Source organism: Rhineura floridana, chromosome 4 (assembly GCF_030035675.1).
Source record: "Rhineura floridana isolate rRhiFlo1 chromosome 4, rRhiFlo1.hap2, whole genome shotgun sequence".
Lineage (NCBI taxonomy): Eukaryota > Metazoa > Chordata > Lepidosauria > Squamata > Rhineuridae > Rhineura > Rhineura floridana.
In genome coordinates, this window is record NC_084483.1 from 168,314,632 (window position 1) to 168,332,802 (window position 18,171).

Sequence of the window (18,171 nt, forward strand, 5' to 3'; positions counted from 1 at the left end):
CCCAGTAACCATCAGGCACTAAGCGGTTCACCAGAAATTGGCCTACCAGAGTACTGTGCTCAACCTTCTTGCCCACCCCTGCTCTAGGAGATGCAGTTATTCATTTGTATCTATTGCAAAATGTTTGCAGAGGGAGTCATTTATGCCACAAGAACACAGTGAGTAAGATGTTGTTAAAATTGGAACACTGACAGTTTACAAAAGCAAACCAGCAAGACAAAACCTCCACAAACCCATATTTTACATTTTAAGAACAAGCCATGCCTCAACCCCTTTTTGATACTTAAGCACTGATGGAGGAGGGTACTAATTCTCTAGTTGTGGAGCCACCATATTTCACAAACACTGGAAAGTGTGACTTCAGGCATACATGGGCCCAGCACTTCTCTTTCAAATAACTAGCCACTATTTGTCTTTTTTTCTTTTCAACCAATCAGGTCTCCCAGTCGTGACCAGGTGGGAAAAGTCTCTTCTCCCTGCTGCAAACTGGTATGCCCCTTCCTGCCTAGCTTGCTTATGGGGAAGCTAGGCAGTATAAGATAGGACTGGATTGCCCTACAGGAGTCTGCCAATAACATTTAGAGTGTTCCTTCCCCCTTATTAATGAATAATCGCAGTCAGGCCTTGCACATTTGGAATGAGAGAGATGAACATCTAGAGGGAAGCCTTCAGAACTGTTTGGAATATAGAGCTCATGAAGTACTACCCATCTCCCCAAAAGTTGGTTTTGAGAGTTCCTCTCTTCTTGATGCTCCCTCTCCCGATTCCTTCAGTCATTTCCATTTTGTCAGCTTCCTCACCTTGAATTTAGCACTTGAACTCTGAGCACACCATGGCTCAAAATCTCCATCTTCGTTTCAAAACTACTAATTTATTTTATTTATTTATTAGATTTGTATCCCGCTTTCCTCCCACTAGAAGCCCATAATGTACTATCTTTTTGATAAGCAAAGGGTTACAACTGAACATGCACCAACAGAGGGCACTAGAAGTTTACAAGAAGCCTGGATTTAAGCTGCTGGATTTCAGTGTACAAATACAGAACAAATTTTGGGGAAGGAAACATACTTAACCTTGCCATGAACAAAAGAAAGAAGATGGGCTATTGATTATGATAATAATTTATATCAAAGGCAGCTTCTCTGTGCCACAATGGAATTACGGTTTGATGATGCAGTCTCTTCTGTGAAAGCCGATAGGCATCACAGTTTGGCAGAGAGGCAATAATCCCTGGGAGCAAAGTTGTATTTAATCCAGCTCCTAAACAGTCTCCAGATACCCAAGTTATTGGGATACAGGAACAGACTTTGCCCTTTAGCCACTCTGCAACCCAACCCCAGGCTGTATCTGCTCAAATAAAATAATGGAGAAGTAAGGCTAGATCCCCCTTCCTAGGCTGGCAAACACTGCTGTAAACAAGTCTGGTTCTTCTGCAGAGAAATTCAACGCTGTTCACCCTTATTCAACAGTGGCAGTCTGGTGAACTCTGGACCTGCTGCCTCTTCTTCACCCTGAGCAACCATAACAAAACACCAGCTGCTGCATGGACAATCACAGCTCACCACACTAATAAGCTCTTTGATAGTTCACAAAAAGATCCCGCTTCTCAAGGGCCTCCACAAACACAAACAGCAACACACCGGATAGAGTGCCTCAGACGAGAAAGGGCTTGGTTCTCAACATCTGGAGTCACCAGGTTGAGCATCCATTCCCAAGCATATCCTTTTATTGTCTCCCACATAAGTTAATTCCAGCTCATTTGCTCATGGAGGGAAAAATAAAGTGCTGCACTTGGCCCTCACATGAGCAGTGTCCCCAATGCCAGCCCTCCACCCTGGTGCTAGTTGGCAGAACCTACAGTCCCTAATCACAAGGGTCCTGTGGTTGGGATGCAATGTGCATCGCAAAAAAATGGTAACTGCCTCACTCTTACAAGCATTTTCCTGGTAAAGAGTAAAGAGAAGCCTCCATCCTGGGGCCGCTTCCAATCTGCATGTGAACTCTTGCACAAGAGATCACCCCCTTACTTTCGTGTTGGAGACAGCTCTGTACTTGAATCTCATCCCACGCAGGCCCCAACATCAAAGCAAAAGGAGTCTGCACTCACACCAAGCTTTCAAAGCTTGTGAGAGATGTTGAATTTGGGCACAAACATGGCAATATGTTACAGGAAAATGGCAGGAATGGATTCCTGTACAAAACATGTGTGTAGGCATGGGCACTGCAATTCCTGCCTACACTATTTCCATAAAGCATCCATCACAGGAACAAGAACAGCAAACACCAAAATAGGATGTCTGCCTTAACACCAATCATTGTTTGACACATTTTTTTTGAACTCACATTTCTGACAGCAAACTAATAGATAAAATGAAATAAAAGGGATGTCTGTAAGTTACTCACCTATTTATTAAGGGTTCTCCTGTTGTCTTATGGTAAAAAACTGGAATGGGAACACCCCAATGCCTCTGCCTTGATATACACCAGTATGGTCTTTTGTCCAGCATGTCTAGCATTTGGTTCATCCCTGAGGCTGGCACAAATTTTACTTTCTTTAATGCCTCCTGTAAAATATCCAGAAAGAGTTTGGCAAAGTTGAGATTTTGAACAGAGGCACTGTTTAGATCACAGATGGGGAGTCAGCGGCTCTCCAGATGTCAGGAAGTCCAACTCTCATCAGCCCCAACCAGCACGGTCAATGCTCAGATATGATGGAAATTTAAGTCCAGAAACACCTGGAGGGTGACAGATTCTCCATCCCTGACTTAGATCCTCCTACCAAAACAGAGATTTTACAAAAATAAATGCTAAAAATGAAAATAATGACCCATGTAGCAGAGTTGTTTGACAACAATGTTCCTTTCACATCCAATTAGGAGTATTTTTAAAATACTTTAAATCTCGAAAGGCAGCCCACATTACAGGGTCTGTTAGCTTTTCTTGTTAAACACGGCTTTGGGATGTTTTATGGGAAAGGATTCATAAATGAAATAAGCAAGATGAGAGTCCAGCATTGCATGATACCTAATGTATATCTTGTGTGGTGCCTCTGTATACAGAGATCAACTCTAACTAAACATAAATTACTTTCAAACACCCTAGCAACCAGCAACTAGTACACATTTCAAGCTGCCAGGCAAATTGGGTATCAAGCTCTTTCTTGCTACGTTAAAAACATCTCCTGTTAGGTACCCACCTAAAGGCATGCAGAAGCATGACTGATACAGTTGATACTTTAAATATGGACTATACAAAGTCCCCTGCCCCTATATATTAATGAGTGAAAGATACAGAGATTCATACACCTAAGAAGTCTGCCTCGTACCTGGGCAGAAGCCTTGAGATTTGCTGTATTAATGAACCATTGCTTGCTGGCACGAATGATCACTGGTTTTTTAGTCCTCCAGTCATAGGGGTAGCTGTGTATGTATTTCTCCTCTTTTAATAAACTCTTTGCTCCTTGAAGCATCTGGATGACTGTAGAAAGTGAACAAAAATTCACTAAACTGAAAATTACTTGTGAATTCCAAATGCTGTAAGAGCTTCTCTTGGCACAACAGGGCAATACAATTTGACATGCTCTACTTTATTTCTGAACACAAGAGTTATACAGACCAGCTTCATTTCCTTCTTCAAGAACTGCTTTATTTTGAAGCTCAGAACCTGCAGCCTCTGTGAAACATCCATCTTCATCCACCAGGCAGTCCTAGGGGGAAGAAATGTTTGAGGTTATGTCAAAAAAAAGTTGAGAAAGCTTTGTCTGATATCATTTTACAGGAATGTGCTCTCACTACCAGAGGAAGAAAGATCATATTGCTTTTCTCTAGAAGTGAGGTGAAAGACATTACTCCTTTGTACCAGAAGCAAAGCTTGATTTGGCACCAGAGACATTTAGCCATTAGAGAAGATCACACTTCCAAGGTTTTAGTGAGGAAGTAGCATTAGCTCTCTTGCTCAAAATGGTTACTATCTATCAATTCTAATTCTAATAAGAACAGTCTCTTAATGCTCATATGTATAAAATTTTAAAAGCTATCAGTATTTCAAAAATAAGCTTATAGCCCCATTCACCACACACTTTATATTTCAGATTATTAAAAAAAAATCCCAAATTGAGGTGGGAGGTGGGAATCTAATCAAAAGATGCTCTCAGGTTTGGATTTTGCAGAACAAAGATGAAGGAACTGCAGAGTTGGGAAGAACGGCAAAGGCATCTAACAGCTTTTTAAAATTAACATGCAGAGGGTGTTGCCAAAGGGTTGTCTGGAGGTGACTAGAGATGGCAAAATGATTTGCAAGAGGTGCTCTTTAAAGAATGCAACTTCTCTTTGGTAAAGGACCCAAAATACTTGGAATGCTTTTTCCAGTATGTTCCAAGTCAGGCTTTGAGATGGGTGCACAAGGTCCTGCTCATGGTACCGCCAATGTTTCTGTTTGGTGGTGACACATAGCAGAGTCTTCTCCACAGTGGAACCCCTATGACTGAACTCCCTCCCATTGCAAATACAGTTGGCTCTCACAGTATGGTCCTTCTGGTGCCTTCTGAGGATGCATTTTTTCATTCAGGCATTTGGGAAGAACTGAGCCAGTGATGCTATCTATGATATTTAGCATTTAGTGACTGATTGTCCACCTCCACTCTTTAACATGTTTTCTGATGTTTTAAGATCATATATATTTTTATTCTTATATGGTCTTATCTGCACACTGCCCTGTGGACAAAAGGCAGTGTAGAATTAAAAAAGTAATAAAAGAGAGGATTGATGTTTCTGTAGAAAACATCCTCTTGTAAATCCCTCACAACACTGACTACTACTGGATGGTTTTCATGATGGAATAAAAAGCATTCTGTTGCACAAGTACCTGCTCTCTATATACCTGGACGAATAAACTATTGCTGCAACCCAGGGCCAAGACAAATTCTGTTCTATCTTCATCTTTCTAAACGTTTCCACCATAGTGGGACGGGGGGGGGAAGGGAGCAGAAGATTTAAAAACATTCTAGGGTGTAATCCTGTTAATTACAGTTTAAGGAGGATATCCAACATTGTGCAAGTGGACTTTCTTTTGTGCTATGGGTCTTGCCTTTCCTCTCCTCTTCCCTGTAGCTACCCCCATCCTCAGTTTGTTCCGGTGGGTTGTGGTGAGTTCCCCAGCCCTCCAGAACAGATCTGGGTAAGTATGCAGAGGAGAGGAGAGGTCCTGCTGCATGAGTGAAAGTCCATTCTGCTTGGGGACAAACACAATTGGCTATTACCCTAGCCAACCTTCCCCAGCCTGCTGACCTCCAGATATTTCCAGCCCCAGCAAGCACAGGAATTGTAATCTTGCTATAAGTTACAGCTAGGATGGCTGTAGAGTTCTATCAAGAGTTTCTACTCTTCCCTTCCCATCTGCAAATAACGGTTTGATAGCATTTTTGGTGTGAGTAGGCAAAAATGCAAGTTAAGATCAAAGCAAACAAAACCACAGTACCATGGGCAGTTGGTGATGAGAAGCTACACTGTAATCTTCCATACCATGAGCTGGGGCGGTGTGAACTAATCCTGTGCCTTTGGACATGGACACGTGGTTTGCTGGCAAAAGGGGAGACTGCTTTTCAGGAATTGTGGGGTGTGAGCACACACCACTTTCCAAGTCGGTACCTGAAAAAAAAGCAGGAGGAATCACCCCAAATTTGACCAGGAGGAAAACTTCATATATGCACGTATTGGGAGGAAGCGGGTGTGTGGAGTGAATCGAGCTGCCATTTTCCTTAACTTAAAAGATAGCCGCTTAAATCAGGCAGCATGTTTTTAAAAGAAGTATTTATTGATAATTCAGATACTAATAAAAACTGCTAAAGGCAAGCACCATCTTAAGAGAGGAATTTTTCCTTCCACGCAGGAAAGTGCACTACCTCCACGCACTCCTTCTCCCCTTGTTGTTCACACTGTCCTCAATGCATGGAGACCTACAAATACAAGAAGCTCCTTGCACATTTTAAAACCCTGGAGGCGATGGGAACAGATTATTCACAATGGATGATAACAGATTATTCACGATGGCAGAGCTAGCGCAGTCATTCTCACTGTTCCCCTCCCCCTGAACATGTCTGCATAGCACTTAATGGCTAACACCTGAAGAGGGCTACTAAAAAATTGGACATTCTTCCAGAGTTCCTTGCCCACAGACCCAGAAGTGCTGACAGCATCAGTTTTTGTTTTCACAAAGTTCTAACACTTGCCAAAAAAAGAAAAGGAAGTTCAGCAATTCTCTTTCATATGTAACAACGTAGCAATGACTAAGACCATTATAAGAAAACTAAAGGCAGAGTGGACACCTGTGACCAGATGTCAACACATGATTAAATGATGGCCAGTGGTGGATTTTTCAAATTAAATGCCTACATTGTTTGAAAGTTCAACAACCCACAATGGTGCGAACACCCTAAAAGCAGTCTCTTCCTAGTAGTCTTAGGTCTGGAGCTGATCAAATCCTGGGCTGACTTTACACACAGCCAGTTGGTCTGGGACATCAAGAGAGGCTGCAGAAGAACTAGCAGGGCATGCTGCTCCTAATATCAAGGAAAGGGAAAGGTGTCATCTCTGCAGCTAATGTAAAAAAAAAAACCAAGAAAATTGCAGCAATGTTGTGGTTCATGTAACTGTTTTGTCTGTCCTGCTCATCTAGTTGTGAAGTGTGGTGATTGTGCATTGGCAGCCCAGGTAGTGTGAGCTATGGTTTCAAAGTCTGAAATTAGCTGTTATTCACTATTCATGATATGAGCACTGTTTACCTGTGCAACATAAATTATGTTATGTGTAAGTTAATAACACTTTTTAATGCTTAAAAAACTGTGGGATCAGTTAGACTGCATACTATATGCACAGGCTTTTGTACTTTATGTGGTGGTGTATTTTTGATACAATTATATTATTATACCAGCAAGGAAAGGTCTCAATGAAGGCATGATTTTATTTTATTTTTGCTTGTGAATGTAGTTATGCTTAATATCTTGCACTGGGAATTGTTTTTTGTATGGCTTTCTTGAGGTACGTTTGACCCTCGACATCTCACACATATAGTAATTTTTTCTTACAAATTACTGCTAAAACAAGTAGCAGCTTTTTAAAAAATGCAGTGCTCCTAAGTTGTTGTCTGATCATTGGTCATGGTTTTAAAACATTTACCAGGAACTTGATTTGTTTTTAAAAAAAAGTAATTATATTTCACAATGACTTTGGCTGGACTTACAGCTATACCAGGTACTTCAACCCTGCCGGAGTAAAGTATGTTCCTGTTGCAAACCGAACTGAAGCAGTAAGAAATAAAGACCCAAATGTCATTCCAGTTTACAGCAGAGCTGTAAATTAAATAAATCCTCCAGTGCCTGGTAGCATGACTGCCTCAATATTTGGTGCTGGCCATCTAGGAACCTGAAAAGCTACTTTCCTAGTGGAAATTTCAGCCAAACCACTATTACAAAAAAAGAAAAAAACTAAATAACTAAGCCAAACTGTACGGGGATTATTTGAATATGACATCTCCATAAATACCCAGTTTAAAGCCTCCACATTCTTTCCATGGACAGATTGGCTAGCCTAGTGATACTACACTCAAATGAATATGATACAGCCTAGTTCATTCAATCCTTTTGTCTGCCAGTGAGGAGGAAGGACACATCAGCAACTGGATTACCAGATATTTTCCCCCTAAAAAACAGTATGTGAACAGCCCTGCTGAAGGGTAACTACAACAATTTAATAACTAACTTTATATTTTGAGATTGTTATTCTACAAATAATCTTCTACACTAGCATATCAGCAACTAATAATCTACTATTTATTTATTTATTGTATTTATATACCACCCCATAGCCGAAGCTCTCTGGGTGGTTTACAGTACCTAAAAACACTAAAAACACATATACAAATTTAAAACACATCTTTTAAAAACAATTTAAACATTTAAAACAATTAAAAAACACATGCTAAAATGCCTGGGAGAAAAGGAAAGTCTTGACCTGGCGCCGAAAAGATAACAGTGATGGCGCCAGGCACACCTCGTCAGAAAGATCATTCCATAATTTGGGGGCCACCACTGAGAAGGCCCTCTCCCTTTTTAGTGATATAATATACATTTATTAAGTTGAATATTCAAAAAGTTTTTACCTTTAAATGTAGAAATCACTTCAAACTGTGTATCCAAAACGGCAGCTATTGACTGAACTCTTTCCGCAACTATAATATAGTGTTCCCCTGTGTTCGTACACTTCACAATGGAATACCTAAAATTTTATTTCATCTTTTAATTTAACAAAATTAGATTAGCACTACCCAATACCATATAAAATACATGAAAGTATCACATATATCCCACCTCCCAAATTAACACTGCAGATCATCCCCATTTGTGATAATTCATATGACCTAATTGTGCCAACAATTAAAACTTGCATCACAGAAATGTTAATGACACACCAATGCATTTCATAGGACCCATTGTGGTAACGGTGATCAGGAGCAGAAAAACACTGTTCTAGTTTCTAGAGTTCTGCACTGAATGAAATTACATTAGTTTTCTTATAAAAATCTCCTATCTTCCAATCATCCTTAGAAAATCCATATATATGTTTTTCTTAGGCTGCCGTTACACTGTAATCCCGTGATAGTCTTCTAAATGCTGTGGGGTTGCAGTGGAAGGAGAGGCAGGCCAGCAAGCAGGTAGGAGGTAAGCTTGCAAGGCAGGCAGGCAAGGCTAGGAGAGCACCCAAGGAGGTTTGACAATGGGGACGGAGGATGCTGGGAGAGCAGTGGAGGAGGCCAGACAGGCAGGCAGGTGAGGCTACGTGAACCCCCGAAGAGGGGGGATTGGTATGGGGGTTGGCGTGCAAAGTGCGCAGTGGCAGAAGCCCCTAGTAATTGGATACAGTTATATTAAGTGTCTTCCAGTTCTGCCATTATGTGATTTATGCTACATTCTTCTGTGGTCGCATAGCTTTGCTTTATTGTGGTCACTGGACATAAACTGTAGGTAGGATTTAAATAAAAGTATTTGGAAAATCTTAGCTAAAACTGCTAGAGACTGGGAGCTAACACAATGGCATGTATGCATGCACGCTTAAAGGTTTTTCCTTTTTTCTTTAGCAGCTTTCTGTTCTAAACTACAAACCACTTTTAGTCTCAAGCTGGAGGGGAAATTAAATGTTCTCAGGACCCACCCTATTCTTGTGAATGTAATTTATTTTTATTGCTTTTAATATTGAATTTTAGACGGCTGTAACCCACCCTGGGACCTGTTGGTGAAGGGCAGGCAATAAATTTAATAATGATGATGATACACTTGTTTGTGAATGGAGAGGTGGAAGAGACTCTACCGGAAACCATGAATGCATGTACAGATCTAATGTATCCACACCTATGATCACCTCCAGCGGATTGCATCCAATATTGCCTTTCTATAAACAAAATGTGTCCCTTTGTTTGTGGAAGGGATTTGGTCTAGTGGAGATCTCAGCTAATGGAAAAGAATGCAATTTTTGCCAGTTCCCCTCTCTTCTATGCTCCCTGAAAATCTGCTCTAGGAGGACTGGGAGACCCTCCAAAACACTGCGGGAGGTGATTAAGGGGGCACCAGGCAGGAGGTAACATGAATCAAAATAATCTCTGTGACATGAAAGCTCATCAGCAAGCTGCAACCCAGTGTGTTTATAAGTTTAAATGGACCATTGGTCTCACCTGAAAGGTGATTTTCCTATGAGTACGGACATCACAGCGGGTGTTAGCTCCACCTATCGTGCGAAGGCAAGAATGTCTTTGAAGTCAAGACTAGGGGCGTCAGGCCCCTCCCACTCTCCAGTTCATTCGCAGCGAGTCTAAGGAGAAATATCTAAAGATACAAGAACAAGGCCAACCGGCCTGGCAGCAGGAAAATAACACAATAGTACCATGCATAGTAACATGACTGCAACATAGCGGTATAACAGAACTAGAAGTCTTGACTTCACTCTTAAATTTAAATATAATAGCGTAACAGTAATATATAACACATTAGAAAATATATAGTCATTCTCCAACTGGGAGGGTCGTGATGTCTGTACTCATAGGAAAATCACCCTTCAGGTGAGACCAATGGTCCATTTTCCCTATGAGTCCGGCCATCACAGCGGGATGTACCACAGCAGCCCATACAGGGAGGGACCACCCACGTGTTAATCCTTATTAAGAACCTGTTGTAACACTCGTCTGCCGAAAGAAGCGTCAGCAGAGGCATAACGATCAATTTTATAATGCCTTATAAACAAGTGTGGGGTAGACCAGACTGCAGCCCTACAAATATCGGCAACAGGAGCATTAGTGGCAAAAGCAGCCGAAGTGGCAGCTGACCTGGTAGAATGAGCCGTTATACTAGCTGGAACTGACAGCTTCAGGGACTCATATGCTAAAGTAATGCATGCCCTTAACCAACGAGATAAGGTAGAATTAGATACTTTATGCCCCATAGACCTTGGATGAAAGGATACAAACAGAGACTCCGTTCTTCGAATCTCTTGGGTCCTAGACAGGTATGTCTTGAGAGCCCTCCGAACATCCAACGAATGCCAAGCCTTCTCGAGCGGATGGGTAGGATTCGGGCAAAAGGAAGGTAAAACAATGTCCTGGTTGCAATGAAAAACTGAATCGACCTTGGGACGGAAGGAAGGATCAGTCTTCAGCACAACAGAGTCCTTATGGAAGACGCAGAGGTGTCAAGCAGAAGACAATGCGCCCAACTCCGAAACGCGTCTGGCAGATGTGATTGCGATCAGAAACAAGACCTTGAAGGACAGCATACGTAGGGGCACAGACCTGATGGGTTCGAACGGAGGGCGTTGCAAAGCCTGCAGAACCTTCGGCAAACTCCATGAAGGGAACCGATGGACAACAGGCGGAGAGCGTAGGGCGACTTCCCTCAAAAAGCGTTTGATGAACGGATGTGAGGAAATATGATCTCCAGGAAAGGACACTGAGAGAATGGACGACAGAGTGGACGCATGTCGATGTAGTGTTGGGTCAAAGTCCCATCATAAAGCCACTATGAAGAAATTGCAGCACCTGATGCACAGTGGCTTGGGATGGATCATGGTGGTGGGACTGACACCACTTGGAGAAAGCCACCCAGGTATGTTGATAAATACGAGTGGTAGATGGGCTTCTCGAGGCCAAAATAATATCAATCACTGCGTCAGACAGTCCAGCTGACCTCAAATGTCCCCGTTCAAACGCCACGCTGTTAGATTGAGCCAAGTAGGGTCCTGATGCAGTACTGGACCCTGGGATAGAAGGTCTGGCCTGACTGGAAGTGTCCAAGGATCCATCATTGACATTGCCAGAAGATCTGAAAACCACGGTCGGCGTGGCCAAAATGGTGCTATCAGAACCAGCTGTGCCCTCTCGGTTCGCGCCTTCCTCAAGGTTTTGGCTAACAATGGTATGGGAGGAAAGGCGTACAATAGACCGTCTGGCCACGGTGTTGTCAGAGCATCCACTGCTTCTGCTGTTGAGTCCAGGTATCGGGCAAAGTACCTGGGAAGCTGGCAATTGCGACTGGAAGCAAACAGGTCGACTGAGAGGGCGCCGAACCGACATTGGAGACGATGGAAAATGGCTGGATGAAGTTTCCATTCTCCCGGAAATACCTGTTGTCTGCTGAGCCAGTCTGCTGTCGCATTCCAAATCCCTCTGAGATGTTCTGCTTTCAGGGATTGTAGATGTTGTTCTGCCCAGACAAAAATGAGGGAGGCTAAGTCCTGCAGGGGACGAGACCTGGTGCCCCCTTGTCTGTTCAAATGTGATTTTACACACGTGTTGTCTGTTCGAATGAGCACATGGTCCAAAGGGAACAGAGACTGAAAATGACGTAGAGCTAAGTGGACAGCCTTTAGCTCCAGCCAGTTGATGCTTTGAGTTTGCTCCGCGGTGGACCAAAGCCCCTGAACGTACTGGGAGTTGCAGTGGGCTCCCCAACCGATGAGGCTGGCATCTGTGGTTACAACGGTTCTGCGGGGTTCTCTGAACGACGTGCCCTTGGAGAGGTGTTGAACCTTGGTCCACCAGCGGAAGGAGAGGCGCAGTGCGGGGCTCAAACGAACTTTGCGATGGTTGGTGCTGGCAATGTCCTGTTGAAACGGCAACAGAGTCCATTGAAGGTGTCGAGTGTGTGCTCGAGCCCATGGCACAATGTGGATGGTAGAAATGAACATCCCGAGCGTTCTGGCAAGAAGCATGACGTCTGCGGATGTTTGTTGCATCAGGGACCTTGCGATGTTTGTGATGGCAGTGATGCGATCTGGAGCCAAGAAGACCATTGCCTGCAGGGTGTCCAACATTGCCCCTAGATGTAGTAGGCGTTGGGTTGGTTGGAGATGGCGTTTGTCGAAGTTGACAAGCCAGCCGTAGGCCTGCAAAACATTGAGGGTGATCATTAAGTGATGATGAGCCAGCTCCTCAGACTTGGCCCGTATTAACAGATCATCCAGATATGGGTAGATATGAACCCCTTGGGTCCGGAGGTAAGCCACTAGGATGAGTAGCACCTTGGTAAACACTCTTGGAGCGGAGGAGAGGCCGAATGGCATCGCTCTATATTGAAAGTGCTGGTGGCCAAAAGCAAACCGAAGAAACTTCCTGTGAGCTATACAAATGGGCACATGGAGATACGCTTCCTTAAGGTCGATAGAAACCAGGAAGTCTCCTTCATGCAGACTCTCCGTAATGGAATGGAGTGATTCCATTTTGAACCTGCGATATGTTACAAAACGGTTGACAAACTTGAGGTCCAATACCGCCCTCCATGATAAATCTCGTTTTGGGACAGCAAATAGGAGGGAGTACACCCCTTCCGACCTCTCAGTTGTGGGAACTGGCTCTATCGCCGCTATGTCCAAGAGGTGGTGGACAGCTGTCTGCATGATGTTGTGCCTGGCTAGTGCCCTTGGGCAAGGGGACGGATGGAATCTGTCTGATGGGGTTGCCCAGAACTCTGTGGTATAGCCATAAGTGAAGAGGTCCCTGATCCAGGAGACCGTAGTAAGGCGCAGCCATCGATCTCCAAAATTAAGTAATCTGCCACCTATGGGGAGGGCATTAAGACTACTTGCGTAGGCGAGGGCCTCCCTTATATGAGGATGATGAGTTGCCCCTGCGCTCTTGGTACTGACCTCTGCCCTGGAAGCGTCGGTTCCAGGAGCCCCTGAATGTGTTGGGATCATAGGATCTGAAGTCGCGGCCTCGTCCTCCTGGCCGCGTTCCTCGAAAGGGCTGGTTAGAACGGAAGGAAGGAAATCGCCTGAAGGGCCTGTGGTCGCTGTTCTTGACTGTGGCCAGAACCGGTTTGTGGGCGTCTTTTGGATCAACCAGCACTGCCTTTAGAGCTTCCTTGCCGAAGAGTAGAGATCCGGAGTAAGGAGCCCTGGACAGATTCAATCTGGCCACTGAATCAGCTTGCCAGTGGCGAAGCCAGAAGGTGCGACGAGCAACTATTTGAGCCGTCATGGCTCGTGCCCCTAATTGAGTGGCACCCAAAGTGGCATCGGCCACAAAAGCTGCTGTCTTACGCAATTTCAATAGTGCTCTTCTGAGGGCGACAGGATCAGGGTTAGCGTCCTCTAGAAGGTCATCCAGCCACATCATAGATGCTCTGGAGAAGATGGAGGCTGAAGCGGAGGCACGCATGGCTAGGGCAGTGGCCTCTTGATTCTTGCGGAGGGCGAAGTCTATTCGTCGCTCAGTAGTGTCTTTTAGGTGGGATTCCCCTTCCCTGGGCAAAAGCGATCGTGAAACGAGGCGAGCGATTGGTTCATCTATGCCAGGGACATCTAACTTGGTGGCAAAGTCTGGGGCTAGGGCGTAAAGTCTGTCAGCCAGGTTCTTGAAGCGTCGAGCTTTGAGTGGATGGGCCCATTCTTCAGAGGCTAATTTGGCAATTGGGTCCGGCACCGGGATGTAGTGTTCAGTAGGTGCAGGGGATTTGAGGACCTTGGCCCCTTTGATAGCTGGGGCGGACGAAGTTGAAGGCGCTGTCTGGAGACCAAGAGTATTAACTACCCTGCGTGCCAGGGGCTGATAGTCTGAGGCATTAAACAAGCGATATGATGTATCCTCCTCATGATCTGAATAGTCGCTCCAGTCATCTCCTTCAACGTGGTCATTGAAGGTTGACTCCTCCGCATACGAGGCTTCGTCAATACATCTGCCTCCGGCTACATCAAAGGGGTTAGGTGAACAGGAGGGGTGAGTTTCATGACACGCACGATGTTCCATGTTGAGTTGAGGTATGGCAGGAACTTGTGGTAGTGACTGCATTTGGGTAAAAAATGCCAGCATGGCTTGAAGTTGGGAGAGGAAATCAGGAGACAGCTGCAGCCCGGATGTGGCAGATGTATGTGCCTGAGGAGCTATTGGAACAGATGTTTGGGGCGGTAAATCGGAGGAAGGTTCGTTAGTCGAATACTGAGCGGGAAAGCCAACAAATTCTTCCTCGTCAGAGGAAGCAGCAGGGGAATGGAGAATATCGCTTATGTGTGCCTGAGGTGCTGTGGTGGTGGTTGGCACAGAGACGTAACGTGGGCGCTTTGGTTTGCTATGGCTGGAAAGATGTTTTGTCTTAGCCAGGGCTTTGGCGTGTCTGGTCTTAGTCGTGTTAGAATGTTGTGGCTTGGCTGTTTGTGGCATGCCTGGCTGATCTGGCACCATATGGGTTGATTGCGGCATGCCTGGCTGTTCTGCCATCTTATATTAACTTGGGTACAGTACACTGCCACGGAGGGGGCAGGATATAAAGACCCGAACTGGCTCAGCGTACGACCACGGAGGGGGTAGAATACACTGGCAGATGGCGGAGTGCACTGCCACAGAGGGGGCAGGATGCACTAAGGTATTAGCGTTAATATGTTATAGGCTGTATTTAGACTTAGCACACTCAGATTAGTGCTGTAGGCTGTGTTTCAGGCGTGGTACACGGCCCCAGAGGGGGCAGGATATACCAATATAAATCAGATTTAGTACAAGTCAGCCACTAAGATTAAAGCTCCAGCCTTGATAATACAATCCAGCCACTAGGATTAAAGCTCCAGCCTTGATAATATCATTCAGCCACTAGGATTAAAGCTCCAGCCTTGATAATACAATCCAGCCACTAGGATTAAAGCTTCAGCCTTGATAATACAATCCAGCCACTAGGATTGGAGCTCCAGCCTTGATAATATAATCCAGCCACTAGGATTACAGCCACAGTAAATTTGTGTGCAAGTCAGCCCTGTGTAAGTCTGTTTGCAGCACCACAGTAAATTTGTGTGCAAGAGAGCCCTGTGTAAGTCTGTTTGCAGCACGTATACAACACACATACGGATAGATAGCCTGCAGGGAAGGTATCCGATGGTTAATAAAGGGTAACAAAAAAGGCGGGAATTTTGAATTCAAAAAGTGGTGCCCGAAAAAAAGGGCGGGAAAAAACGATCAAAAAAGGCGGAGAGAGAAGGAGCAATGGCGGCCGTCTGGGGACGAAGTGGGGGGAAGGGCTGCCCAGCACAGACTAGCAGGGGGAGCCGCGGGGCCGATAACCGCACTAGCGGCTCCAAAAAACCCCCAAAAAGAAAGTGCAGATAGAAGCCTGTGAGGGATAAGGCAGCAGGAGGCAAGCCGCTGCCGGCGCCGGGAGCAGGGCTAGCCGCGGCGAAACTAACGTGCCGAGAAAAGCCTGTGAGGGCTGAGGCAGCAGGAGGCAAGCCGCTGTCGCCGGCGGGAACAGGGCTCTCCGCGGCGAAAAAAAAGGAGTGGAGAGAAAGCCGGATCGCCAGGCTCCAGGGAGGCAGAACCCTGGTAGATTAAAAAAGGTTGGAGGGAGCCGCAGCCGCAGGCTCCCGCCTCGGAGAAAACGGCAGCCACGGTCTCTCTTCAAGGGCTCCAGAGAGCGCGACTTGAGAAAAGCAGAACCGCTACGGGAGAGAAAAGGCTGCAATCTCCCGAAGCTCAAAACGGCCAAAAAACACAGAACACCGCAGCCGCGGTCTCTGTGGGGGTCGCCAGACAAGCAGGAGAGAGAACGAAAATAAAATGTTAAAGCCAAATCAGGGAGAACCGCAGCCGCGGTCTTTGAGGGAAAAAACCTCTAACAAGCAACAGACGTAAGTGAAAGTAGGGAAAGAAGGACTGGGAAGACACACAAGCGACGCTGGGTTCGCACCCAGTCAAAACAAATAAACAAATACAAAAACAACTTAGCTAAATGCTACGCTATAGGATCTCAATGATAAGTTTTCCAATCTTGTTCGTACGAAGGCAAGAATGAACTGGAGAGTGGGAGGGGCCTGACGCCCCTAGTCTTGACTTCAAAGACATTCTTGCCTTCGCACGATAGGTGGAGCTAACACCCGCTGTGATGGCCGGACTCATAGGGAAAAGTAAGTCTCTTTAAAAATTGTAATTTGTAAAGTAGTGACCAAAAATGTTCCAGTGGAATAAAGGTAGACAAGAACTAGTCTTATTATGTCACTATATTTAATGGCTAGGACCCACGAAGTGACATGCATATGGGTGAGAAAACACATGCAGAGCCCCTTTTTTGGATCCATAGCAGAATGTGGTACATCAGTTACCAGCCAAAATTAACCTTGCCAAATTACTCATATTAGGGCAGCAAATCCTATACATTTACCTGAAGTAAACTCTACTGAACACAATGGGACTAACTTCTGAGTACATGAACATAGGATTATCCTGTGTATGCGACAAGGGAGCACAACTGCCTCCTACTGGGAGGAAGGGCAGGATATAAATCAAATAAATAAATAAATAAATTCAACCCTAAGCACTTTGTGTAGTAGAGATAAATTCAAAGCAAATGAATACATACTCTGGATATGGCATATAACAGACAGCTTCATTGGATGGAATAGTCCAGGGTTGTGTGGTCCAGATTATCAAATTCACAGCAGGTAATCCATCTACAAATATTTTTAATAAGCATTATTTTAAGTACATTAGAAGAACATTAACAAAAACTGTATTAAGAACATACAAAACATATACCTATCACAGAAGCCAGTTTGGGAGGCGGTTTCAACAAAGGAAACTTGATGTAAACAGAGCGACTAACATGCTGCTGATTGTATTCAAGTTCAGCTTCAGCCAAGGCTGTACTGGATGAAAGAAAGTGTGGATTAAATGAGCACAAAGGCCTTCCACTCCCTTTCAAGTTATATCCCAAGAATAAGCAAGGTTACCACTTACTATGTTGAAGGGGACCAAAACACCGGTTTATAGTCCTGATAAATATAACCCTAGAAGGGAAATAACAGGGTTTAAGTAATCAAAGCTGATTGGCTTTCTGTATGGAGATGTCTTACTAAACAAATGTTAACTCACCTTATCATGCATTTGGTGAAAGATACTCAGTTGTTTTGCTTCATACTTCTTGTCAAATGTGTAGTAGCAGTTATCCCAATCTGCCATTATGCCCCAGCGGATAAAGGCCTCTTTCTGTTTTTCAATAACCTTTTTTGCAAATTCTTTGGCTAGAAAGTGGGAAAAGGTTGCTAACATCAATCTACCCAAGTCAGCTGAGAGAAAAAGAGTACAAACTACAAGGACATGGACAGACTACCATTTCAGCTCTCAAAATTATTTCATAAAGGCCTAGAACCAGAAGCAGCTTTTTCAGTTCAGACTGAAAAACATAAACACACATCTAGTAAACAGCTGAGCTTCAGAACCCACCTAGCAAATGCTAACAAAAGCAGGAAGTGAAACAAAACTGTACCCCACACCTGCTTTCAAACCGAATTTGTTTGGTACTATTAAGCCTAAGTTCAAATAAGGCAACTCCTAATTTTTATTTACAATGGGTGGAATTCGGTGTTGTGCGAGCAACGTCTGCTTCCCCAATGAGACTTCACCTTCCTCTCCTTCTGAAGCCCCCTGAAAAATCTTTGCTGGAGGATTCAACCCTCCAGAGCAAATTCTGAGGGTACATGGAGGGACGCAGGGGGAAGAGAAGAAGGTGAAGTCTGGAGCTGATTTTAAGAGTGAGCAGTGGGAGGGGATGTAGGAGGAAGCAGAGGACAGTAAAGTACCCTTGTATGTCCATTCTGCTCATACACAGTGTTGGATACAACTCATTATATGTTATATATTAAACCCACACTAATACAC

General features: G+C 44.5%; 1 protein-coding gene across 3 annotated transcripts in view; it reads right to left on the reverse strand.

Moving 5' to 3' along the window:
• IARS2 (isoleucyl-tRNA synthetase 2, mitochondrial) overlaps window positions 1-18,171 on the reverse strand; it is a 68,166-nt gene that overhangs the window by 45,747 nt on the left and 4,248 nt on the right. For 2 of the 3 annotated variants that reach the window (XM_061625169.1, XM_061625171.1), the window contains 9 exons: window positions 17,386-17,534; window positions 17,251-17,300; window positions 17,050-17,159; window positions 16,874-16,964; window positions 8,155-8,270; window positions 5,476-5,645; window positions 3,616-3,706; window positions 3,326-3,477; window positions 2,404-2,564 (listed from right to left, as the gene is read on the reverse strand). In XM_061625169.1, the coding sequence (XP_061481153.1) occupies window positions 2,404-2,564; window positions 3,326-3,477; window positions 3,616-3,706; window positions 5,476-5,645; window positions 8,155-8,270; window positions 16,874-16,964; window positions 17,050-17,159; window positions 17,251-17,300; window positions 17,386-17,534 (1,090 nt within the window). Of the gene's footprint in view, window positions 1-2,403; window positions 2,565-3,325; window positions 3,478-3,615; window positions 3,707-5,475; window positions 5,646-8,154; window positions 8,271-9,756; window positions 12,423-13,181; window positions 14,418-16,873; window positions 16,965-17,049; window positions 17,160-17,250; window positions 17,301-17,385; window positions 17,535-18,171 lie in introns of those variants that run through there. The other variant, XM_061625170.1, reaches the window with a different exon arrangement.